The 26328-nt window shown below is 50.3% G+C and overlaps 1 protein-coding gene across 1 annotated transcript; it reads right to left on the reverse strand.

Moving 5' to 3' along the window:
• Nucleotides 1-6851: 6851 nt before the first annotated feature.
• Nucleotides 6852-25232, reverse strand: KLHL25 (kelch like family member 25). The gene is made up of 3 exons (XM_005521592.3): nt 25063-25232; nt 13202-15032; nt 6852-8393 (listed from the first exon to the last, which is right to left on the reverse strand). The coding sequence occupies exon 2, from the start codon at nt 15013-15015 to the stop codon at nt 13246-13248; it is 1770 nt and encodes a 589-aa protein (XP_005521649.1). The 5' UTR covers nt 15016-15032; nt 25063-25232; the 3' UTR covers nt 6852-8393; nt 13202-13245.
• Nucleotides 25233-26328: the final 1096 nt, after the last annotated feature.

Consider the following 26328-nt stretch of genomic DNA (forward strand, 5'->3'; position numbering starts at 1 on the left):
ATTTATTCCCACACCTTTGGTATTTTTGCTGATGACTTTTTTGTACCAAGGCTGAATGAGGAGCCCTAACCTCAACTTGTAATCAAATGTTTGCATTGCCTTTATCAGTTCCATTCCTGTTTGAACCCACTGGACTCTTTATTTTCCTCCACTTACAAGATTTGCATTTTACTGAAGGACAGATGTCCATGTGATAGTCCTTGGGTTTTTTCCCCCCCTGGCCCTACAGGGCTTTTAATCCTTGTACAAGAAGGGGAAATGTCCCAGCTGTTCTCTCTGCCTCTTCAGCCCTGTGATGAGAATAATGGGAGTCTGGGGGCTGCATGTGCTGGCTGATGGCACAGAGTTCCTGTAAGCCCCTAACACAGCTTGGTGTCTGACAAATCCTAGACACAGCTTTTTGGTTCTTTTGGCTTGGAGAACCAGAGATGCTGCGTCTCATCTCATGCATGCACGGGACAGGTCCATGATGCTGTGTGGCTTAGGTGTTCCCACATCTCCAGCAAGAAGAGACCCATCAGAAATGCTCTGCCCAACATCCAGGTCTCCCCTGGGGAGAGGAGGGTGGTGAGACACTGGAACCCCCATTCCTGAAGCGTTCAAGGCCAGGTCAGACACAGCTTGGAGCAACCTTGTCTAGTGGAAAATTCCTTGCCTGTGGCAGGGATGGTGAAAAAAGGATCTTTAAGGTCCCTTCCAATCCAAACTATTTTGTGATTCCATGATAAGGTACATGGTGTTCCCAGTGCCTGCAGGCATCAGTCCAGGCAGGAGAGAGTGCCAGGAGTATAGAGCCATGACGATGAGAAGTCACGGAGGACCACAATGACTGGGGTTTCCCCACAACCATTTTCTGCTGGATCATAGAAGTGATCACTGCTGGCCCTGTACTGCCAGTCCTGCACAGGACTCCAGCATCCTCTCCCCAGACAGAAGAAGCAGGAGACCTGCACCCTTCACCCCCTGTGTATTGATTTTGAGGCAGAGGAATTGCTTCATTTCCATTTGTTGCTCCACTTGTCTGCAAAGGTATGATTGGGAAGCAGAAAGGACTGCTTGAGGAGAATCAGATATGTATTCATAGAATCAGAATATCCTGAGTTGGAAGGGACCCACAATGAGCATCAGCTCCTGACCTGGCACAAGACAGCCCCAAGAATCAAGTATTGATCAAAGCTTTGGGCTGTCAGCTGCTTGGGGTGTTGTGTTGTTCCTCAGCAGGCTTCAGGGAATGCCAGCCCCTGTTAGGCAGCAGTGCACTCGCTGCCTGGTATTTTCCCCTCCTCTCAGCTGTGTTGCACATGCTGTTCTGAGAGCCTGAGTCACGTCAATGTACCTGCACCTACACCCTGTCACGCAGCACTTGCTCCAAGACAGGCAACCCCTGGGTGTGAGACAGGAGATGAAAGAGTTGGTTTATCTCGACGGCTGCTCAGTAGTCCTGGTTTTATTTGCATTCCCAGGCATCCCAGCTCACCTATTTACTAAAGTTGAATAAAAGCCTTCACCCAAACTGTCGGCTCCTGGGTATGGCTTTTAAAAAGCACATTTTCCCGTGGCCCCTCTTGGCTCTGCAACCTGGATTCCTGAGAAAAGCACCCCTTGGGGCACCCCCAGCCTTTGCATGGCTGCAGTAAAACAACAGCTGCTGCAGCTGCTGGGAACGAGAGATGCTGCTCTGATACAACAGGCATTGGTCACGGGAGATTGGACAGCATATTTACTGATGACAAACCACATGGAGAAAAGCAAATCCTTTCTGAACTGTGCCAGGGAAAGGCTGGGTTGCAGAGCAAACCAGGCACTCTGAGCTTGTCTGGTCCTGCACAGTGCACTCCTAACCCCCCTGTTTGCATTGGCCAGGGGGAAGCCTGGACAGACAATACAAATTGCCTTTGTCAGAGGAGGAAACAAAGGGCCCTGCTGCTCCAGGACACCTCCATGTATTAATCTGACTATTCTTAACCAGCTATCCACAATTTCATATGCTCACAATTTCCATGCTCTGAGCCATTAAGGCACAGCTAAGACAATGAAATGGATGTTCTCTCCAGACCACAGGGATCAATCAATTTAGATGGTCCCAAGAAAGACTGATGAGTTTCTGAGCATCCCAGCTTTCTTGCCCAGCCTTTCCTTGGCTCCCAAAGTCATAGAAAAATATCTCTGTGGGTTTGTTGGATGTGGTTGGATTTTTACTGGCAGATTGACCTAAAAGGGGTGACACAGGATCCTTAGAATGGGATGAGCCTCTAAAGGAGCATTGCCAGGCACAGGAGAGGCTCTTTGGAAATGTGGTTTAGTGATACCTTCAACATTTGCATTATCTGCATTTCCCCTTCTCTGCCCTTGCCAGGTTCAGTCCTGGCACTGCCTTCAGGGAGAGAAACTGGAGGTCTGGAGGACACAGGTGCAAGCTGGGCTGGGGCTTGCAGACAGGCCACTCATTCAAGGAGGGTTTATTAAGAGAAGGAAAGGCAAAACCCTAATTAGTGCAGTGAGTGAGTGAGATGCCTTGTGATCAGATACAAGGTGAATGGTAAAGGAATGACTTACCCTTGCCATTGAAGGCACCTGGGGCTTGTTCATTTGCTACAGGAATGTTAAATATGGTAAATGTCTTGATTTTTAGGAGGTTGAACCATGTAAAAATTAAGTGGAAAATAGTATTTGACACTAGCAACTGATATGTGCACCCCCAGCTCTCACAGGGATAGGCAGACTGTGGGTGTCCCTTGTGTCTCCCCCAAAGCTGCCTTCACACCTCTTGAATCGCCCTCAAACCAGGCTTTGCTCCAGAGCCTGCTCTCCTGCCTCTTTTAGGATGCCCAAGGGTGCAGGTTCAGGATGGGCTCCCCCAGCCCCACTCTCCCTGCACACTGGAACTCCTCTGAATGTCAGTACAGAGGGGACTTGTTTTCAGTCCCTTTGCTCTCCTCCCTCTATGGTCCATCCCTTGCACAGATGCCGCTCAGCTGGCAATTCCCAATCCCCCCTGACCTCTTACCACAGCCTGCCGTTCCTCCCTCCGGCGTCTCCAGATGCTCTTTCTTCCCCCTTTCCTTTCACCAAAGGGCTGCTTCTCACCAGCCGCATCTTTCCAGTGAGCCTAATTAGACAGGAGCCTAATTAGAGCCGAGCAGGAGCGGTGAGTCATTAGCAAAACCCTGTGGGAAGGCCGGGGGCAGCCGTGATCCCGGCAGGGCGGGAGCGTGGGCAGAGGGGCCGGGAGGCAGCGGGAGCTCCGCTGGGTGCTGGGAAGCAGCCATCGGGAAGCAGCCATCGGGAAGCAGCTCCTCTTTGTGTGTGCGTGTGTAATTCTTCCAGACATGACCCAGAAATGGAGGGAAGGGTGTTTACCCTCCTCCCAGCACCTGCCAAGTAGGCCCCAGTGCTGCTGGGCTGGCCGCAGGCTGTCCATCCCACCCAGCCTGGGAAGGTGGAAACCAAAAGGGCTTTTCATGGTGGCCCTTAGGCTTTTTTTCTCCTTGTTTGGTTTCTACTCATCCCTTTTAACAACCAGCTATCCCCCACAACGGAGTGGAGCCGGTGTCCTGGGGACTGGCTGGGGCTGTAGGGAGAAGGAGCCCTGCTGCGGTGAAGAGGAGTGATGGCAGCAGTAAAGGGCAGAATTAAAGTGTTTGCTTGGGATAAACCCGCAGGACTGGGGATAGATATGATGCCAGGAGTGAGAGACAGGTCTTTCTGTCAGTCATAAAATCATTCTGGCTGTAAGTGCTTCTTCACAAGCACAAGTTGTGCCACCCTGGCCTGGTCGTGGACTGCTCTCAGCAGCCTCTGCCGGGAAAGGAGACCTTCCCAAGAGAGACAGAACTGAAAACCCACAAATTACTTGATTCCTGAGCTCTGTTAGTCCTCAGAGACTGTCAGGAAGAATGAAAGGACAGGTTGAGTAACCAGGATCAGTCTTCTTGAACCCTTTCCCCAACTCCATTTGGCGGGGGACGCACAAACACAGAGTCTGTGAGCTGCGGCCCTCAGGGGTGCAGCGTGTGCTGGGGAGCGGGAAGAGAGATGTCCAGGCACTGACAGCATGAAAGCCAGGCTTTTTCCACCTAATTGGATCTGTTATTCAGCTGAGAAACACTGAATGGATTGGGTGGGCTCCGAGCTCGCAATTTCAGTGAGGAAGTCGGGACGTTGTGGCAAAGTAGGTCACAGTTCTGCAAAACAGGGTGATGGTTCTGCACAACAGCCGGGGGAGTAAAATAAGGAGGTGGTGAAATGGAAAGAAAAGAGAGACGGTGAGGAAGGAAGAACAAATGAGCTCAGCCTTGGCTATTCATTCCCACCAGGAGTGTCTGCTGCTGGCTCCCAGCATGGGCTCCTGCTCTGCACTTCAGCAAGAGGGATCGGGCCCTGATCTTTAAATTCCCAGGTGGTTGTGGGGAGCTGGGGGCAAAGGTTTTCTCCTGCCCTTGCAAGGTTAATTCAAACACTGCTTATGGAGCAGCATTTCCACACATGGTGTTTTGTGAGCCTGGGCCATCTTCAGAGATTAAAACCTGTTTGGTTTACCCCAAGGGAAAAGGTGCAAGGGGAAACAGGAAAACAATTCACGTGGGATATATTGCAAGGAGAATGTGCAATGCTGGAGCATTAATTCACGTGCAGGAGAAGATGACAAGCCACGGACACAAGGAGTTAGTGTGCTGGATGAATTTGAAAGCATGTTGGATAGCTGGAAAAAAGTGCTCCTCTTCTCCTATTATGTGTTTAAATGCCAGAGTCAGCCTCTGGATGGATGTGGGGATCCCTCAGACACTAGAGCTATTAAATCACCAGCTACTCTGCTTTTAATTGACTCTCATGACAAAGGGAGTGGGCTCAGATGATAATTCCCTGCGGGGCTTCACTGCAAAGCAGTATTATTTCAAGGGCAGCTGGGGTCAGGCTGGGAAAATGCATATTTAAAACCCAACAAGGCACTATGAGTTTCATTTAAAGACATAGGAGTATCAGCCTTTTGCATCTAGGGATGCTCAGCATGCTCAGACCCTGGGGATGGAGATCTGATCATGCCAGCTAGCTGGTTCCACCTCTGAGCATCTCCCTGCCCTCTCCTCCCAAGTGTTTTTTGGAGTGAGAAGCACCCTGTTACTGAGGTGGAGAGAGCTCATGGGCAGGCTCCAGCCAGGCCAGAGGGGGGATGGAAAGGAGCTCTGCCCCACCTCTCCCATAGGATTGGGCCCTGCAAAACAAGGGAGGTGTGGGATGAGCATCCTGCTCCTCCAGGGATCAACATGTCCAGCTCCTGGCACTTCATGGGAAGATGTCTGAGCTCCTGACACCCCACAGCGAGGACTGGCTGTAGAGTGTGGGCTTGTTTCCCGGGAGCCTGGGAACACACAACTCCAGTAATACCACCAGACAGGACTCTTTCCCAAGTGCTCACTCCCAGACAGCTGAGCCTGACCTGCTGAGATGGCAAAAAAGCTCTTTTAAAAAAGGAAAACAAATCACATTAACATTTCTACCCCTGTACCTCCCATTTAAATGCCAGCCCCACTCTGGCTGTAGCTTTTTTCTGTTACATCCACTTCTATCTCCTGCTCCCCTCTTATTCTGTTGCTGCTAACCAAGAAACCTTTGTATTTCTCATTATACTTAATTCCATAGCAACAGGTCGCTGCTGTCACAGCAGCTGCTGATTGCTTTTGAATTGTCTCTCAGGCAAGCTCCAGAATAAATACAAAAGAGCAGGTCTCTGCATGGTTCATATCAAAGCAAGCCTATTGCAAAGCCTCCCCAGCTGCTATTTAAAGTCCCAGAGTCCCACATAAAACCTGAATCAACAAAACTATAGGGGATTTCATTCACATCCCCCCCTCCTCTTTTCTCCCCCTCTCCTGCTCATCAAACAGTAATTTCTACCCTGAATTGGTTTCCCAAAGGGGTCTTTAATGAGCTTTTTCTATGGAGCTTTACACTCATATCTACCCAGCTCACGTCAGCTAATGCTGCTGCCCACCCAGCTCCTGCAGACAAGGGGACAGATTCCCTGTCTCCTTTGCAGCTTAGAAATTCAGGCTCCAAATCCCTTTGAGACCCTGTATAACACCCATAGGAAGTTTTGTTTCCCAAGCCCAAAGCCCCTGCTACAAGAGGAGGAGGCAAATACAAATTTGCCTGGTGCCAATTCGCTGCTCTGAGCAATGCTCCCACAGTCCCAGCCCTGAGCACAGCTGGAGCTGCTGGTCCTGTAGGGAGGGAAAACCCTCCCAGAGCGTTCCCAGAGCAGGGCTGGATCTCCCTGTGCCTCTGGGAGCTCCTCTGGGACAGGGAGAGATGCACGTGGAAGAGAAGCGTGAAGAGAAGCTCCAGCTGGAAAGCCATCTCTCCTGTCAATAGGCCCCTTTCTTGGGAGCTGCAGCAGCCAAGAGAAGGCAAATAAGGAAAACAGAAGCATGAATTCTTCTTGTCTTCCTTAGAAATTACGGGCTTTCCCTGCAGGAATGGGGCTGTCTCTCTGTTGGGCCCCTCAACCTATTTGGCAGGTGTTATTAGCACTGCAGACTTGCGAGTTCTCCTGAAATCATGGTCCGGACAAGCTGAGAACAGCTGTGGGACAGAGAGCCACATGATGTCCTCAGGACATGAGGAGCTCTGGACTTTATTCCCAGATCTACTATTAACCTTGGACAAGACACTTGACACTGTGCCTCAGTTTCCCAAGCACTGAAGCAATAATAATTACAGCTAGGCTGGTTGCTTTGGAGGCTGTTTGTGAACCACCCCACAGAGTGCCAACCCTGTTATTAGTCCTCGGCCCTGTTATTAGACCTAAATCCAACTTACTTAAGAATGAAGACTCCTGTGAAAAACACACAAACAGTTTCCCAGATCATAATTTTTATTGAAGTTCACAAGCAGCTGAAGGGAAAAAAAAAAAACAAAAAACCAAAAAACTAGAAGATGTAAATAAACGTCATCCAGCGCATCGCAGACCGGCTGTGCAGAACGTGTGCATTTCCCGGCAGCCACGGGCACTTGCTGCTCCAAAAAGACCTTTGCTGTTTGAAGCTGTGTCAAGGCTTTTCATGGCATTGCATCATTCAGCTGGCCAGGCTACAGCCCAGCCTCATCCAGGGGCAAGAGGCGGGCCTGGAGAATCTGCAGATGTGCTGTGCAGGGAAGCAGGATGCTGGGGCAGTGCAGGACCAGTGCTTGGCAGCATCCAGCCCCAGAGAGGCCAGTCAGAGCTGCATCCCTGTACTGACAGCCGAAATCCACATGCCTTCCTCCCCAGCAAAATGAGGAATGGCTTGGGCCAACAGCTCTTGGATGCATAATCCCAAACACAGTTGGCAGCCAGTGTGTGTGGGTAACCTGGGGCAGCCTCAGCCCACCTGCTGGCAGGCAGCACGCAGTCAGAAATGCTCACATCTCCCCAAGGGGAAGCCAGGATGTTGGGTGCAGCAGGAAGGAGGGGGATCCCTCCCCAGCCCACCTTGCAATGCTACCTTAATCCTCTTGCTGTCCCTCCGAGGCCTTGCTGGAGCCAAGGTGCCCCTTCCCAAGGCAAGAGTGTTCCCCACTGCACCCCTTTTTCTGCTCCTTTGCTAATGAGAGCCTCACCCACGCGCAGGGAAGCTCAGCAGACTGGCTCTGAGCATACAGTGGGCTTTATCTGGGGAGTATCTCGGCAGTGGTGCTGCCTTGGCACACAAACAGAGCCCCGTGCTCTTCCCAGCAGCTGTGAGTGGGGAGCTACCCAACCTCAGACCAAACCACAGCAGCAATGAAACGGGGGGAAAAACTTAAAAGGCCCTAAGTACAAACCAAAAGGCAATTGCCCTGTTTTGTCATGGTACCTAGTGCTGCTGGCAGCCATCCCAACCTCCTATGCTACAATATTTGAATAGCCATTGCTTCCATGAAATGGCCAGAGGATGGGGAGAGCCAGGTGCTCTCACCTTGTTCCCTTTATCAAACACTTCCAAGTCACCCAAGCAGCAAGCACTGCCAATGGCAAGTTCACTGCCTTAGAGAAAAACATATTAATATCTCTTAACCCCGCTGAGTAACAAAAAGGGCTATCCAGCCATGTTTGCTGAGGGATGCAGCCTCCATCTCCCCAGCCCTGTTGGTCCAGAGGAGTCCACAAGCCATCCCTGTGCCCAGCCTGGCAAGGCAGTGCTCTCGGCTCCTTGCCATCCCTGCATGGTGGCCAGTGACCAGTGGTGGGGCTGGGTAGCCCTTGGTGACCCCCTGGTGCGTGCTGGCAGTGGGGTCCCAGCTGTGCCTCCCACTCCTGGTGTCAGGAAGGGATGTGGAAGTTGCCTCGGAGTCCCGTGAGGGAGGACAGGAGGCTCTTGGTCACGGTGTCGGCTCCAGCCGCAAGAGAGGGGACATGGATGTGACTCTGGCATCTGGGGAAGGAAACAGAAAGCTCATTAACTGGTGTGATGGGTGTGATTAACTGGTGTGATGCTCAGCTCAGCCCACACAGGGCACTCACTGGAGTAACCCCCACCCATGCAGTGGAAAGCAGCTGGTTTCTTTAGGAGCTGGGGTGTCCTTTGCTTGTGCAGGACAGGAGAGGGGGTCTTCATCTGGGGAGGGCTCAGAGCCAGGTAGCAAACTTTGGTGGACATGACAAGGGAATAAAAAATTGATGGAAAAGTTCTCACTCTCTTTTTTTTTAGAGCAGGGAAGAGGGCCCAAAAACTGGAACAGACAAAACAGAAAGACCCTTTTTCTCTTTTTCCACAGGTTCCTCCAAAAACATCCGTATCACTGACATTTCCAAGGGGTTGATTAATACAGTCTGGGGCCAAGCTCCAAGCTCAGACTGCACATGTTTCCATCTGCCCAGGGTTAGGAAAAGCCTGATTTTCATCGACTTTCCTCCCCAGGCCTGCCACTCCCTTCCAACACTGCCTGATAAACTGGCTTCAGAGACAACCAGCCACTTGGAAAGAGCAGCAGAGGCAGAAAAACTGCAATCCCTGTTTATCCAGCCTGGCTATTATACACATGCAAATGGGTTTCCCTAGGAGCCACCGGGAGAAACCAGCTGTGACTCTGTTCCAGGAATTCCAGCAGGTTGCAAGCCACCACCCACCCCAGCAGCATGCAGGTGAGCAGCAGCCTCTAGGAGCCAGGAGATTATCCTGAGGTTTTTCCAGGCTGCTCTTTGCAGGTACACAGGTCTTGGGGAGGGGAAGGTGCCTTTCTGTGGGCAGGGCTCTGTGGACGGAGCTGGGAATGCTGCAAGGTGAAAGCCCTGTTCCATGTGGAAGTGAGTCACACCAGGCAGCTGTGAAAGTGTCTTTGCAAAAGGCTTGTTATCTAAACTGTAATATAATAACCAGGAAAAGCCATGGAACTGACCCAATTCCTGGTGTGAGTGTGGTATTGGAATACAGCTCAGGGCCTGGCATGCAGCTTCAATCTTTGCAGGCGCTCTGGGGCGTAAAGTTCAGATTTCAGGTGCCAGAACAGCCTCAAAAACTTTCAGCCTCAGTCACTCAGTGCCCACCCAAAGGCAGGCACCAGCTGCTGGTGCCACCCACAGCCCTCACAGGAGCTAAGAGCACCAAAGGGCTCCAGTGGAAGCCACAAAATCAACTCTGAGCTTCTGGATGTGTCCCAGAAATCAGTGCCGGAGCAGTGCCCAGCCACCAGCCTCTGCTCCCTACAGTGAAGACTGTGAGGAAGGTCCTGTAGGAGCCATAAAGCACCTGATTAGGAACCTCTGGGCAGGGGAACCCCTGTCTCCTTGATGCCACACAGTTTGGGCTGTCCCATTTGGAGAAGGGAATTCCAGCATCACTCTAGGAGAGCCTTTGAGGCTCAGGAGGCAGCACAGAGGGATGCAGTGACTCCCTTTTACAATTCACGCAATCTGCAGTGACCATCCCACCCCCATCTGTGACTCTGCCCAGTGAAAATGAGAGTGTCACACAGGACAGTCTGGAGAAGCCACTTTAATGTGGAGACAGGCAGCTTGGAGAACCTGTTCCTGGTGCTGCCTGTAGTTACCTCTGGGGAGGGGCTGAGCTGTCCCCATCAACTGTCTCTGCACAGGGCTGTGACAAATCACCCACCACCCTCCCCAGGCTGGGCTCTACTTGTCTTCATCAACACCAGATCTTTTGTGCTCATTTGTCTTGTTTTGCCTCTCTGTGGCTCCACCACCACGGGTAGGAGGGGACGAGGCTTTCACGTTTCATATTGCTAATCACACTTGATCCCTGGAATTAACTGTGGGCAATAAGCACTAAATTAATGTCACACAGCCTCCTTGGCAGCAGGGCTGGGACCTCTGCTGAGAGGTGCCCCCGCTCTGTCTGGGAAGGGTGAAGGCCTTGCCCTCAAGGAAACATTTCCAGCTGATCAGTTTTATGCTTTATATGAAAAGCAGGCTGGGTGGTTTATGATCAACATTTGTCAAGGACAGACTATTTGGTTTTCAGGGACCAGTTTATAGGCGGGAGGTTGTTTTTTGCATGAGTACAAAGTACTGTCTCCTGCCATGTGATTGCCCAGGCTGCTCCCCACCAGCCCACCTTGCTCTGCTCTGAGGGGTGGTCGCTCCTGAGTTCTTCCAGGAGAGGGGAGGCAGTTCCATAAGAACCTGGGCAGGTGCTGGCCAGCCTGCCTTCTGGACATCCCTACTAGAAGAAGGATCCCATAAGGACTAAATCAGGTGTTTGAGCAGAGACCTTCCATGGTGGGAGCTGCAAACCAGAAAACCCCTTGGGCAGACCTGCAATAGGACAATGGGATCATAGTCACAGAATCCTACAGCCAGTTACCCCAGTTCCCAAGCCCAGTTTTGCACAGCCAGGATAGTCAAGGCAGGCACATGGGACATGGCTGCTGCAGCGTGGGCAGCATGTGCACATCAGGGACATTCACTCACCCATCTTGGTGCTTTATGTATGGAGCTGCCACAGTGGCTGAGGCTGTAACAATCACTTACTTAAAAAAAACAGTAACTCACTCTAGAAAAATCACATGGACAGACATTCTTTCTGGCAAGAGCTTGCATGTATTTTAAATAGCTTTTAACTGAAGAATGGAGACAAAGCCAAAAAAGCACATAAAACCCTCACACAGTGACTTTTCACCAGTTTTATTTGCAGTTCCTAGTTTTCTAGCTTGTGTCAGGCTGCTGATTACAGGGGGGAAAGAAGTGTCAATAGAACTCCCACAAAGCTATTTATTAGGTTTGAACAACCCAAATACAGTACAGAGGGAAAAAGGTAGGAGAGGAAAATAATAACTGTGACTTTGAAGACTATTTTAATTCAGTGGCTGAGGAACTGACTCCCATCTCAAGCTACTCCTATTCCTACTCTCAGCCATGTGACTGGTGTTGAGCTTTAATATTCAGACACATCTGCTACCAGAGAAAATTAATTGTCAGCTCTAGGATGGCTCTTAAAGAGAGGCCCCATTGACCTGAGCTGAAAATGATGGAGTCCTCACAGTCTTCACTGCAATATTTAAGAGCCGAGTGACATTTAATTAGATTACTGAGCCACTGTGACAGATGCTAGGCAACGCCTGAGGAGGAGAATTTGGAAAGGCCATTATCATCCAGTGTTGGGAACACTTTAAGGTCTCATTTTAACCCACTCTTGCCCTGCCCTCATGGTGGTCCAACCCATGTTAAAACCAGGTGTTTCACAAAGGCCAGCGTAATGCCCTGGGTGATGTTTTTCCCACCTGAGAAAAGCAGGTGGACACGCTGGGCTAATGCCTGGCTGAGGTGCCAGGAACTCCTCCCTGCTTCCCACCTGGCATCAAAAAAGATCATCACTGGGAGGTGCCAGCAATTTCACACACTGGGCAATTCCCAGGCACACCAACCACGCCAAGTGGAAAGCAGGGAAGTGAGAGGGTGTTAGAGGGTTTGGGCAGCATTCTTTCTTCCCTGTATTAAGTGAAGTGGATTTTGATGAGTCTGTGGAAGAATTTCCCTCCCCACAGTCCCCACTTTCCAAATAAAACTGTAAGTGAAGCTTGTCAATCCCACACCCATACGTGAAGGTTTCCCAGCTCCTTCAGCTGGCCGGAATGCAGGCTGCAAACACCAAAGCAGGGCTGTGTGTGCTGCTGGCACTAAGGAACCTGCTCACTGAGCTAGCAGAGGTGTTACTGACTTCCTGGGAAGATGATGCTATCCAAGTGCTGTCTGTATCACCATCTGCTTTCACTATGCAAGATGAGAAGAGTTTCTGAGCTCTGCCAGGCCAGCAGCATATCAGCACAGGTCAGTGAGGACATGCAAAGCCCTGTGGACCCACACTGACAACCAGAATGGCACCCAAAGAGCCCACTGGGGAGAAGAGAGGAGGAACCAGAAACCCTGTCCCAGGGGCACTGCAGTAGCACCTTCCCTGAGCAAGAGAAAACCGGAGCACCAGAATGAGACACGACATCATGGGTTTCCAACTTTCTTATTCTCACACAACCCAAAACACTGATAAACACATTCTTCTTCTGGTTACAAAACCTCTTCCCTCCCACTCAGGTCTGACACAGAAGTCTCAGAAGTTCTGATTTAACGAGCAACAGTTTGGATGATAAATAAACACCAAGACCATCAAATGCACCGTGGCTTCTGCACTTTTGCTTCTGCTACCCACTGAAATGTAAATACAGAGCATAAAAAGAGAACCAGGATTTGCTGGCATTCCGAGGGTCACTTGCCAACATATTCATCAGTTCTAAACATATCAACCAGAAATTCAGCAAAAATATCAAACTATTGAGACATTCCAAAGCACTTGTTGCCCTGGTATCTCCCAGGAGTCACATACCAGTGTTTTTAGGAACTTTAACTCCCTCACCTGCATGGGAACAGGGTGTATTCCATGGTGAGAGCAGGTGTGGACACATCTGCTTACCCACCCAAGAAGGGTGACGCTGGCACATCCAAGTACCCTGGTGCAGAGGGAGAGGAGCCCCAACCATCTATGTAGATGTATCTCTTAAGATACTGGGAGGATCGTCTGGAAATAAGGGAACCTTTGGAACTATCTGGATTTACACAAGAGCACTGCAGAGCTGGTTATTCTTTGCTGGCTCTGCATCCCACTTTTAAATGTTCCCTTCCCACGAAATAGCCTCATGAGCAACTTTGAACCTGTGGCTTCAGCGTGGTGTGTGGAGATACAATTGAGGCAAGATGGTAATTTTTAATTTAAGAGGAGGAGACCCTTACCTTCATTGACTTCCTGGAAACAAGCCCCCAAGCCCTGCCCCTCCTCACGAGGGCAAGTGCTTCCAGGTGCTGACAAAAGCTGTGGGGATGAGCGAGTAAGGCACTGTGGTGATACAGTTCCACGTGTCTGACACAGGGTCATAGCAGTCCAGCGTTTTGCACCTCTGAGTGCCAAAGTAACCTCCAACCACATAGAGTTTATTCCCCGAGGCCAGGGCGTGGCAGGACATGCGCTTGGCTGTCATGTCCCCGATGCGCGTCCACTGGTCCGTCTCGCAGTCGAAGCGGTAGGCGGAGGCTGCCGTGAACTCTGTGTCTCCTCCCATGATGAAAATCTGGCTGCCCAGGACAGCGGCCGCCGTGTAGCGCCAGGGCTGCGGGCACTCGGCTTTGATCATCCATCGGTTCTCAGCTGGATCGTAGCACTGGACTTTGGACACCATGTCTCGGTGGATGCTGGTCCCACCGAAGACAAAGAGCTTGAGCCTGGCGCTCACCACCGCAGCGTTGCTCACTCCATCTCTCAACGGAGCCACCATCATCCACTTGTTGGATATGGGGTCATACTTCTCTACTTGCTTCAAGGAAACAGAAGGAGAGGCAGGGAAGACTCCAGCTACTGCAGTGTGTCCACCAACCACATACAGGCAGTTTTCCAACTCGGCTGAGCCGTGCCCAAACCGAGCAATTAACATTGGGGCAGCTTTGGACCATTCCTCGTGCACGGTGTCATAAACCCAAACATCTTTGGAGACCCCATTCTCTGAGCCTCTGCCTCCAGTGATGTACACTTTGCAGCCAATGGCACAGGCACTAAACTCCTTCCGTGGACTCGGCAGGTCTGCTTTGGGAATAATTTCCTTTGCTTTCTGATCCACTTGGTAGATCTTATCACACATGAAGGTCTGTCCCCCCAGGATCAGCAAGGTGTGCCCAGCTTTGCGAGGCCTGGCACAGAGGCTAGTGACCACCCCATCATTCTGGAGGATCTTCTTCTTGCACTGAATAGCTTCATCCAGGACAAGCTTGTTCCTTTCATCCACCATAATCAAGTCCTCGCAAGCCAAGGCTTCCTTGAGGCATTCAGAAGGAAGCAAAGCCAGACGAACATTCCTCAGAAGTTCTGGGAGATAAGCCTTCCGCTCATCCAGGTCGTATTTCACCCACTGCATGACAGCCTTAAAGACCTTTTCCTCATCCTCGATTTCCAGCTCATCACTGGAGATGAGGTCCAGCAAAGTGTCCTTGGAAAGGTTGTTGAAGTCCTCACTCTTGTGAACAGTCTCAAAGTTGACCAGGCACATCCTCCAGGAGAGCTCATAGAGCCGCCGGCACTGATGAGCATCTGAGAGCAGCATCATGCCCAGGCAGTTGGAAGGGTACAGGTTCTTCTCCAGGAACTCAGCCGCTGCATCTCGGACATCATGGAACTGCAGCATGTCCCCAGCCTCCAGGAGGGACTCAGCATTCTCCTCATTGATAATGATCCGAGAGGAGTAAGCGAAATCCAACAGCAGCTCCAGCACCTCGGGGTGGAGGCTGTCATGGAAGTTCACCGCGTCATCCAGGCTCTCCCGGAGGCCGTTGCTGAACATGGCCTCGAAGTACCTGCTGGAGGCAGCCAGCACTGCTCGGTGGCACGGGAAGGACCTGTTCCCTGCCCAGAGGGTGACATCAGTGAACATGCAGTGCTTCCGCAGGGTGTTCAGGTGGGACAAGACGCAGTCCGGGTGGGAGGCCTTGTGGAAAAGCAAGATGTTCATGGAGCCGGTGCTGGTGCGGGATTTACGGTTCTCGTGGACACTGACAGACATGGTGGCAGAGCTCTCGCCTGCAGGGAGATAAACAGGGAAACCATTAGTCCCTTGTCCTTACTGATATAAGGCATGGAGGACACATGAATTTGCTATCCAACCCTGGTACACTGCCAGTGGACCTCAGAGCACCAGGTGACATTCCTGTGGCTCCTGCTCCGTGGCTGCTCCCGCACCCTGGCTTGCACAGCCCTCTCCTCCTGTACCCTCACACCTTCCAAAAAATTTAACTCAGGCTGAGCAGGGTGCGAAGGCACAATGGGGTGAAGGGAGAAATTCTGCTTTGGTTTCAACAAAGGAGCAACAAAGTGAGGCAATCAAACCCCAAACTTGGTGGTATATTGTTTCAACAGCCCCCAGAGGGTATTGGCAAACCACAGAAGAGTTATTTTTCCTTAGAAAACAGCATAGAGAGAGCAGACTATCCAGGATAAAGGGCACTGGTCTGTTCTTGGCTCAGCAGAAATCAAGTTTGGCTTCTGATTTTCAAGTAGATTACTGCAGGTTTAGGAAAAGCAACTGCTACAGGTTTTACTTACAAAATATTTAATTGCCAGCAGAAGCCAAAAGTTTGAACCAATTTTACCAAACCCATTTGTTGTACTTTTTGATGATAAAACTTGCCAGACACCTCATGTGACTGAAACATTTTTCAGGACAGAGTCTCATCAGAATAAGACAAAATAAATACATAAATTATGCTTTTTACCAGAAAGGCAGAATCAAACACAGTGCTTTTATTAGCTACTATTTCACTTCAGTGCTACCTGATACCAATCCTTCCCTGTAGAAGAAAAAACCCCTTTGGACTAATCAAATTAATACTACCTAGATGATAAAATCCAAGTCATTTACTCCAAAATACTTTAGCCAGCTGTATTTTGTTCCCCATGTAACTAAAGCAGACAGATACACATGCATAGCCCTCTCTTATAGAAGTTAATTCGGAAGTTGTCCTGAGGTTTGTAAAATGAACCTGAAAAAATCAAAAAGGGGTCAACCTTCACTCCAGTCACTGAATTGTTTAGACAAGACACTTGGGGAAGGGATTTTAGATGGGTTCTTTTTGTTGATGTTGGTTGGATGGGGTTTTTTTTAACTTGCTCTTCCCGGGGTTTCTCAGGGGTCTTTCCACCCTGCAAACACAAGGTCTGCAGATGAGCCCTGTCCTCCCCAGCCAGCACTGAGGTCTTGGAGGAAACCACAAAATGCTGAGAGAGAGGACGCAGCGCTCCCAGGATGCCGGCAGGTCACAGCCTTGACCTGGCAGTGACCTGGAGCTGCTCAACCCTCCTACACTCCATGGGTGGATGACCTCAGGAGGAGGCAGATGGCCAGATAAGCTGCCTGACTCAGGCTCTGCAGATGAGCTTCCTGCCCCTGCTTCTCCAGTGCCTCCAAAAGAGTCTGAATTAGACAAACAGTTGTGGGCATGCTGCTCCTTCCCCACACGCTGCCAAGAGTTATTGAGGTTTGTCTTCTCAAGGCCTCACTCGTTCCTCAGGGCTGTGTCACAGTCCAGGGAAAAGTCTCTGTGCTTCTCCATGCAGAAACAACAGCTTGCCCAAGCAGCCACAAGTCCTGCTCTGCCTCCGAGTCAGGAGCAGGAACACTGACGTGGGTAATCGGCTGGGATATGGCCATGTCCATGGACCAAACTCCTGCAGCCTGGGATGGGGGCTGACAGGCTGACAAGCTCATTTCGCTCGTGGCTGGAGGCTGTGCACAACCAAGGCTCCAAAACAGGAAGGAAAATGCCATTATGGAGCAGCACTTTGAAGTGCATCTGAAGGAAATGTTTCCAACATCTTCACCCAGCACAGCAGGAACAACATTAATTTAAGGGGTTATATGGATTCCCATGTCAACGCCAAAGCGAGGAATACAAATGAAACATTTATGAGTCTGCTAAAAGCTATTGATTTAGGTTCCTATTCCTACAACCTCAGAAACCACCCTGCCACTGCTACTGCTTTCTTTGCTCACAGCTCAGGTCAACTATTCAGTGTTAACCTTTGATTTGCTTATGCACAAAAAAAGAAGCAATTTATATAAGACAGCTATGGAAACAAACACAGAGACTGCAGGAAGGCAGCAATGATTTTTCTGACACTAAGATTAAAAGCAACTACTCTGAGTGGAAGGAGCAGGTCATTTAGAAATTGGAATGTCTAAATAAAAGCTGCAGCAAAGCCATTTTTTATATATACATACACACAAGGACACATACATATATCACATGTGTGCACACACGCACACATATATTTTAAATCTCAGGCTTCCAGTATCAAATATCTATCCCAGGGAACTTGGAGGCAAATAATATTTCTATCCTGTACGTCTTTAAAAATATCCAGGGAATAAACTGGCAGGTTGCAGTCCAGTTCCCAGCATTGCTCTTTCTATCATGTTGTCACTACAGGCACCAACTGACCCCCAGTGCAGCTGGAATTGTGAAAGCTAAAGAGACCACAGTTACAGCCCCTTGGCCTCTCCTGGAGCGGGGTTATGACACTGGGTGTCACTGGTCACAGAAAGGAGGGCTAGACAGACCATTAAACTGAAACTAAAGCAGCCCTGAACTCTGGGGAGTAGCCATCTCACCAGAAAGCCTTGCTTGTGGTTTTCAGCAGCACCCAAACAGCTTTTTCTGAGGGCTTCTTGGATCCTGCCATAGCTGGGCACAAGCAGAGAAGTGGCAGACACTAATCCTTCCCCTCACAAACTCCCCTCACTGCATGTCTCAGTCTACCAGAGACCTTGGCATCATCTCACCCATATCAGACAAACAGAAACTGCAGGCAGCAACGACTTCATCTGGCAGGTTTCTCCCAAAATGTAGCAGCTGACAAACCTCAGAAGCCTGTAGGCAAAATGTCTTCTACAATTTCATCATGCGCACAGAAGTGCTTCGATTTAAGCCATGTTTAATTGCAGCCATGAGCAGGCTGGATTTGTGACACGGGCACTTCTCTGAAGCAGACACATGCAGAGCACAATTTGGTCCCTACCACACTCCTTGCTCCCTTACCCAACTACTGAGCTAAAGAGAAAAAGCAGAACCATTCTGAATGAGGAGTATTTTACACAAAGCAACCTGTCAGTGGCCCCTGCCAAGCTCCCACCTGCTCTGTGAGAGCCCGGGGTTATCAGAGCTCCCAGCTGCACCTTCCATCATGCAGGAAGCTGTTGCTGGAACAGCCCTGTCAATGGGAACAGCAGAAGGCACGACCTGAACAAACTGGGGCTCGAATTTCTCCATGCTGCATTCGTTTCTTTTCCTTTGAAAGGCAGTTATTGAAAAAATAAGTATCTACTGCATAACCTTTGAAAGGGATCTTACTGCACGCAGAGGCAGATAATAATCCTTCTTCAATATGGATGAGGGCAGAGGGGCATCAGCTTTTTGACAGCTCTCCAATGCTGTCTGCTGGCTGCAGTATTTCCCTGGCTGTCTGCAGCCTTTGTACAGCCAGGATGGGAAAGACGGGTTTTTTCCAGCAGAGAAAGATAAGGTTGCTTTGAAAATCCTTCCACTCATCCAGACAGGGCAGACAGCAATCCTGAAAGAGGGAAGGATTTGGCTCAAGAAAAGAAGACCCCTCAAATCTCAGCTCATGAAGAAAACACCCCAGCAGTCTCTCTGGACAGGAGAAAGCTTGAAAAGAGAACAAGGGGAAAAACAAAAGCACAGAGCTGGCCAAACTCCCCACACGAAGAACCACAGCTCTCCTGTCCAAGTTCCTTTTGCTTCCTACAGAGCACACCCCACCAGAAGACTTTCCCTCCCAGGCTGACTGGTCACCCTTTCAGAGCCCTGCTGGAATGGTCCTTTAGGAGAACCTCAGGAGACACTCTACCACCTCTTGAAAAATCCAAGTGCCTCTTAGACAGATCCTCTGAAGCTGTATCAGGCCCTGTCCCCAGTCACAGAAGAACTGCATATGAGAGGGCAGCTCAGAAAGGCTATTGATACATGAACTATATTTAGCAGCCTTGGGGTTCCCCCTCCATCTCAAACCAAAGGGCTCTCCACAAATCTCCAGTTTCATTCACTACCTGCAGGGAACCACCAGCTGAGATCCTTCTTGCTTTCAAGAGGACAAGATTTCAAAGTGATCAATAAGCTCCCCAGCAGGACTTCAGGAGATCAAGAATCACTTCCGCTTAGAAGGGCAAAACTGCAGGGTTTATAAATGTTCTCCCAAGATCATAAAGGTTGGCTAAACACCAACAAAGACGCCAAATCCCATGATCCAAATCTGGCACTTGGTTTCGCCCATGAGAGAAGCAGCAAGCAGAACACGTTTTTTTTTGCCTCACTCAACCATGAACTATTTAAAGCTGTAAATAAGTAAATAAATAAGCAGTAAGGATGCTTGCTGGCTCAGCTCAGAAGACCTGGATGAAGCTGCTCACACTGCAGCAGAGTTTCATTCCCAAGAAGCCATATGGGCCCTCTAGGCATGGCCTGTACTACAACATAGAGACACTCCTTCCAAATCAGAGCAGACCCACTTGAAACGAACAGTGACAGCAGGGATAAGATTTTATTTTCTCTGTTATTTTTTCTCCATCTCACAGTATCAGCCCCATGGGGTGAAACACTGTCTTGAATTCAGTCAAAGTTTAACTTCTCCCTGAAAGTGGTGGGATCAATTCTCTACTAATTAGTAATGTGCTCTCTCTCATCCCAAATATCTGTACCTTTCCAATGCTCTCATGGACTCCACCACCTGGTGCTTAGGCCATCAGCATTACACCAGGCCAAAACTACTGCTATAGAACCAACTTCTCCCTTTTTAGTGTACAGAGTAGCAAAGTAGAAATACAAAAGTCACCTCCTGTGTTGTCTTCACAGGGAAGAGCTCCTTACAAAACTGCTTCGGAGAACAAGCAGTGAGACAACACTGTCAAACACAAAGCCAGATACAGCTGTGTTTCAGATGCTATTTCCCAGCACTGGAGACCATCAAAAGGTTTGAGAAAGGGGATCTGTTACATGCAGGCATTCACATACTCAGAGGCAGCTTGAGCTTCAAAAGCAGAAAAAAACCAAAAGAAAACAGGAAAGGATGGCGGGGGAGAGACATAAAAAACAAGAAAGGGGAAGGAAGATGTTTTCAGATGATTTTCCTGTCCTTGCATAACACAGCGGACCGTCAGGTACACAGCTTGGAGCTGCTTGAAATGCTCAATACTAGTAATGCTCTTCTGTCAAGAGTGCTTGACATGAAAGGAATTAAAATTGCACCTGGCATTTAGTGCAGCACCGCACTTGTTGAGTGTGGAGCCTGGGCTGCTGCCAGGTGGGCAGCACGGGACCTTCACTACATCATCTCCCAGGCATGCCCTCTGCTCTGTCCACAGTGCATGCAGACTTTGCTCTCCAACAGGTTGGGTTCATCTCCAGCAATCCCGGTGAATTTAGCGGTTTGCCTGTCTCAGCCAAATTTGTTCCTGTTCTCTTCAGGATGACTAACACAGCAAAGATGCAACTGTGATTTTGCAGGCTGGAATTCAGACAACGTAACTGCTGTGAATCAGAGGGTATCACTCTGGATTTGCCCTTCCTGACAAACTCTTGATGTTTTACCAGATTTGCAAATAGGCAAACACAGGAAAGGCAGCTGACTCCATCCCCCCAGTGCAAAATTTCTGATCCTGCCCCAGCCTTTGAGAATGGGAGGAATCCTTATCATTTCTTCTCATTTTCTCACTTCCTAGTCTAGCCTGTACACCCTAGACAGAAAACAGAGAGACCATGTGAAAGGCTCCTTCTGTTGGCTCAGACAGAAACTGGGAGGTTTTCCAAGCCCAATTCTGTAGGCTCCAGGAATCAGATTGTCTGGAGAAGATCCGGATACATATCTGAACATTTTGAAACTCAGTCTCAGAAACTCAGACTGAGTTTCATATCCCACTCATATTCTCATATCCCATTCTCAGCAGCACCCACCATTCCTCCCTTTAAACCCATGCTCCACTCTGAGCCTAAAGCCACCACAAGAATCTACTGAATGCCACTTACTTGATAGAAAATCAGAACATTATTGCCAAGCTGAACCAATTAGTGAGATTCTTGTTTTGTCTCACAAAAGCACTGGTAAAAGGGGCTGAAGTGCCTCAGATCTATGACATGCACTCATCTGAGTCTAAGGCAACCATGCTCCAACCACAATAAAAATACCTGTAGGAAATCCTCTTTGCATGCAACCTATGCAGTTCTATTTGCAAATCAGGTGTTGGATTTGCTACTCTGCAGCTGAGATACTCCAAAAAGCTTCTTGAGCTACCTGTGACACAATCAAATAAAGTTCATGTTCACCACTAAGCACACTGGCTTTGCTGCTCCTGGGAACACCACGCCCTCCTACAACCACTACCCAAATCGGGATAAATAATGCTTTTAGCCACAGTCCAGGCTCCAGACAATAGCTTTTCACTGCTATGCCTTAACCCCAGCGGATCTTTTCAGAGCCTGTGATTCATTTCAGAGGCTGTGGTGGGGTTTTGTCCTTCCTGCTGCCCTCCAGCTCTGCTTGTGAATACATCCCATTCTGCCAGATCAATCACAGGCGCTTTGCAAAATGAATGGGGGGCTGCAGAGGAAGCAAGCGAGTTCACAATTCCCTCCTCCAAATTATACCCGAAAAGGCTCCAGAATGGGAACGGTCTACTTGATTGCAGTACCTACCCCAGCCCCATCTGGGCAGGATAAAATCCTTTTCAAGCAAGCCAAACTTGCTAATGTGGTGCAAAGGCAAAAGGCCTTTGGTACTTCAAACACAGAGGAACCACATGCCACTTCCCAGGGAGAGTTTAGGAGATGAGATGTGGTATATGTCAAATTAATGCCAGAATAACCACGGCAGCTGCTGACTCCAGAGATCTTATTCAGATCCTCCCACTCTCCCAGTTCTGAGGCTGGCAGAGCTGAGTGCTCTGGTGGCCAGGCTGACCAAAAGCCCTGTCACGGATGCTCACACCAAACAGGTCTGTCTGCCTGCCTGCTGTCGGGGCAGGATTTCAATTTTGGGCCTGGCCAGTTAAGCTGGGGTTTTGTTTTGCCTCCCCCACTCCCCTGCCAGGCAGGAGATCATGGAACAACTGCCAGGTTTGGTTTGCTCATTTGCAATTCTGGCTGGAGTTCAGAGCCATGGAGATGGCAGGCCCTCACGCCTCCTGAATAGATCAGCCCCTCATGCTGCTGGGCAGGGGGGACATCCATTTCCAACAGGACTGTATCGCACTGACAGATATTGAAGGGTCTGGGGCTGCAGGACAGGGCATTGCAGAGCCCTCTGGCTCTGGACAGAAGGAACAAAAAACCCTCTGATTTTTCCATTTTGGTACTCACACAGCATCAAACCAAGCACTCAGCTTGCAAATTCCGTGCCACTGTGGCATCCCTGCAGCAGCCCAGGCTGTCTCAGGCATCCTGCACACACTGCAAGCAAACCAGAGTGATTGCCACTGTTGTACAGTAATAAATTTGCCTCGCCACAATGTGACAGGCTATCATATAAAACTGGTAGTCTTTGCAAAGCCTAATGGTCAGCAAGCAGACAGCGGTTATGGGACATGCAACATTCCCAGGCTTAGGTGATGGGGGAAAGACAAAGCTGTCTGTTCTGGCTGGAGAGATACTAATAGTCACTGTGGGGATATAAAGCTGATAAGCAAAGACAGAGCGATCTGATGGTGGTTAAAGGTCAGGCCAGGGGGCCTGGGGTGGCTCGTTACAGCTAAATGCTTCCTAGCCAGCATCCCTGCAGCCACTGTTTCCAGCAATGCCAGCTACACTCCCTGCAATTCAACTACAGTCTGTGAAAGTGGGGAGTAAATCCAGCCCTCAGTTCCAGTGCTGACACAGCTCCCAACCCGGCCCTTCCACAGTCCCTGAGCACACTGAGCAGCCACGGATACCCTGGGCCAGCTCTGCCTGTCCTGCTCCACCTACTCGCGCCCAAGCCAAGGCACTGCTCAACACTCTTTTGTAATGCTGCCACTTCCATCCCACCTCGCAACTCTGCCTGTCCTCTTCCACCTCCACAGATGGCCACATCCTGCCCTTCCTGTTTCACCCATCAAACATTGCCTAAAACCTGCTCAGACTGCTAAGAAGGATCTGAACTCCTGCAGGCTTTGGGGATGGTTGGTCACCACCACAGGGACAAAAATGTTATCATAATTCACACGTGCATATGCACAGATATGCACACACTCTTTATCTCCATACCAGACGATGTCCAGCACTCCCTCCAGAGCCAGAAGAACCATCTTATGGATCAGACTCATGGTTATTTTAACACATTTGGGATATGTGTTATGCAATATCTTGTCATCTGTCCCCAAGCTGTCACCTTCACAAATTTCTTTTGCCTTGGTCCTTCAGTCAAACCATTTTCAACTGGCCTTAACTCCTCTGCAAAAGCACATCTGAGACGCCAACTCCTCTGCTTGAATTACTTGAGCCTGCCCCAAACACAGCATGATACCACACTCTGCACACATGCTGAGACAGGAGGACTTCAGATAACAATCCTCAAATATTTGGGAAAATCAACAAGAAAGGAATGGGAAATTTAAGTTCTTTGGTGCTGAAGCTGTTTACAGTCTCCCATATCCACAATATGGTGCAATTCTGCAGCAATTTTCACTCTGCTTTAATTCTGAGAAGCTCGTGCCACCTCACACTTCCTGTTGCAGAGCAGACTTCCACCTATGCCTCCTCCCCAAGTGCTTTACTTGGGCTTATCGCAAAGATAAGCCAGAGCAGATGGCTGGGGTTAAAGACACAAAAGAGACAAAATATGTTTTCAGATAAGATTTGATTTGCAGCAGAAAACAGGACCAGGAAAACAGAGAGGCCCCAGAAAGGGTCCTATAGCATTAAGGAGTCAGGCTCTTGGAGACATGGACAGAGCAGAACATACAGAAGAGCTCAGGGGCAGAGACAAGAAAGTAGAGAAGAGCTCAGAACTCTGGACGGAGACTGTCACCAGAGCAGCTGAGCCAGCAGCAGCAGCTGGCCACCACCAGAACACATGGGCTGTGTTACACATCTCGGGTTGCTCCTAAGGTAACTTCAATAAAAACAAGTGTCACAAGATGCAGGAAGGAAGAAGCAAAAACAAGGGAAGTTGTCAAAGTATAAAGGTTATGGAGCTGCTTGTTTTTTTCTCGTGGCTCTGGATCTGTCCTGGAGAGGAAGAGGTACATTTGGAGGAAGGCTACAAAATCCCACAGCACCCTGGCTGAAGAATTCCCTCCAGCAGATCACAAAAGAACACACGCAGAGATTGCCAGGAAAGGAAAACAGAGCAGTCACGACGCTGGGACTCTCCGCTGGAATAGCATGAAACATTCAGCTGTCTGCTTATGCAAGGCTGAGGGCAGATCTTCCAAGCACAGGTCTGGCTGGTCTAAGTCCCCTACCCCAACAATTACAAGTGGAGAGATAAAGAAAATAAAGACAAAAAAATATATGGAAAACCCAACTACCAAAGAGGCTGTTAACTTTTTTTAAATGCAAAGGGGTTCGTGAGGACAAGAGGAGGAAGAACCATTTTTCTCCTCTGTCAGCTCAGCTCAATCACTCACACGAACCTGCTCACTTCTCTAGACAGGCTTGTTCGAACTGATTTCATCAGAGGCCACGGAAGTTGTGTCCCTTGGAGCGCAGTTTTGAGAGATATATATAGGGACAAAAGAGGGGGAAAAAAAACCAAAAACAAAGCAAAAAGCAATACCACCTGGATTTCACATTCATGCGATTAATAGCTGGGGTTTAATTTTTTATTTTTTTTTTTTTTTTCTTCGAAAGTGGAAAGATCTTCCCCTCCCCAAACCTTTCCCTGCCGCTTCCTGCGATGCTCCAAGCCCCTAGCGAGTCCCCGGCCGGTACGGGGGGCGGCACTCATGGTCCCTCCTGTAGGGGGCCGGCACATCCCTGTCCCCGCGGCTCCGAACCCCAGCAAGTCCCTTGCTCGGAGGGGGCCTGCCAGCGCCGCATGAACCCAGATCTGGGGGGAAAACACTCACCGTCACCTGGCCGAGCCGAAATCTCCGTGAGCCGCGAAGCCCCCAGCGCCAGGTGTCAGGGATGCAGGGATGGAGGGATACAGGGATGGATGCAGGGATGGATGCAGGGATGCAGCAGCCCCGGCGCGGCCCCGGCCCCGCGCACAATGTACCCACCGGGCGGGCCCGGCCGCGCGTGGGACCGCGGGGGCGGGGCCGCCCGCCGCCACCGCCACCAATCAGAGAGCGCAGCTTCCGTGACGTTCCCTTTACGCCGCGCCCCCTTCGGGGAATTGACCAATAGAAGCTCAGGACGGCGGTTATGGGCGGGGCGAGGCGGAGCGTCGGTCCCCGGGGGTGAGGGCCGCCTTCCGCCGGGCCGGCTCCGCCGAGCTGCGGCCGCTCGGCCCGGTCCCCGCACCGGCTGCTCCGGGGCTCCCTGGGGAACGGCCCGCGTTGCGCTTCGGCCCCCAGTGCGGCCAGCCCTGGCGCGAACCCGCCCCCTTCTGCTCCGGCCTTTGCCCCCGCAGTCAGCGCTCCGCGGGGTCCTGCGCGGCCGGCCCTGTCCCGCCTGTCCCACAGGACGGGCGCCCCGCGGAGTGATGTCCCTGCCTGTCACTCACCCAGCGGACTCCCGCGCTTGCGGCGGGACAGGGAAAGTCAGCAAAAGCCGACTAAAATTCAGGCAGATTTGTGAAATGGCCGGCCTCAGCAGAATTTGGGTGCGTGGGGGATGTGAAGGTCAGCAGGGCCCGCTGGCTGCAGGAGCTGCGGAGCCTGGGGTCGCACGGAGACCGGCCGGGGGCCGTGCCCTGCGTGGGCACCACCCGCGGGCCGCTGCCGTCATCTGGAAGGAGCAGGGGGGACGTGGCAGTGCTGCCTTCAGCAACAGTGTGGGCTGAGGCTGGAAAAAATACCCTGCTCATTTAGAAACAGTAACATTTTTCAAAGCAATAACATCTTCGTATAACACGAGAGCAGCTGGAAACAGCAGTGCCTCTGATCCCACCCGTGTTTTCCAACCCCGGCTCTGGAGTGAGGCACAGCAGGTAACTGCGGACCTGCCCTGTGGAATAATTTCACCGAGTGACTATCCCTGGGGTTTGTGGAACACTTCATCTACCAGGAAAAAAAGAAGCTGGAAGCTTTCTTTGGTTTCACAAATTTTAAATACACAGAAGAGGCAGGGAAGAGCTGCTCACTGTCTTCTCCCACGACCCCATCTCTCCAGGGCCCTACTCCCTATACACAGACACAAATGTTCAGTAATAAGAGTCAAGCGAAAAA

This window comes from Pseudopodoces humilis, chromosome 16 (genome assembly GCF_049639895.1).
Source record: "Pseudopodoces humilis isolate 2021_Gansu_Grassland_sample_001 chromosome 16, ASM4963989v1, whole genome shotgun sequence".
Lineage (NCBI taxonomy): Eukaryota > Metazoa > Chordata > Aves > Passeriformes > Paridae > Pseudopodoces > Pseudopodoces humilis.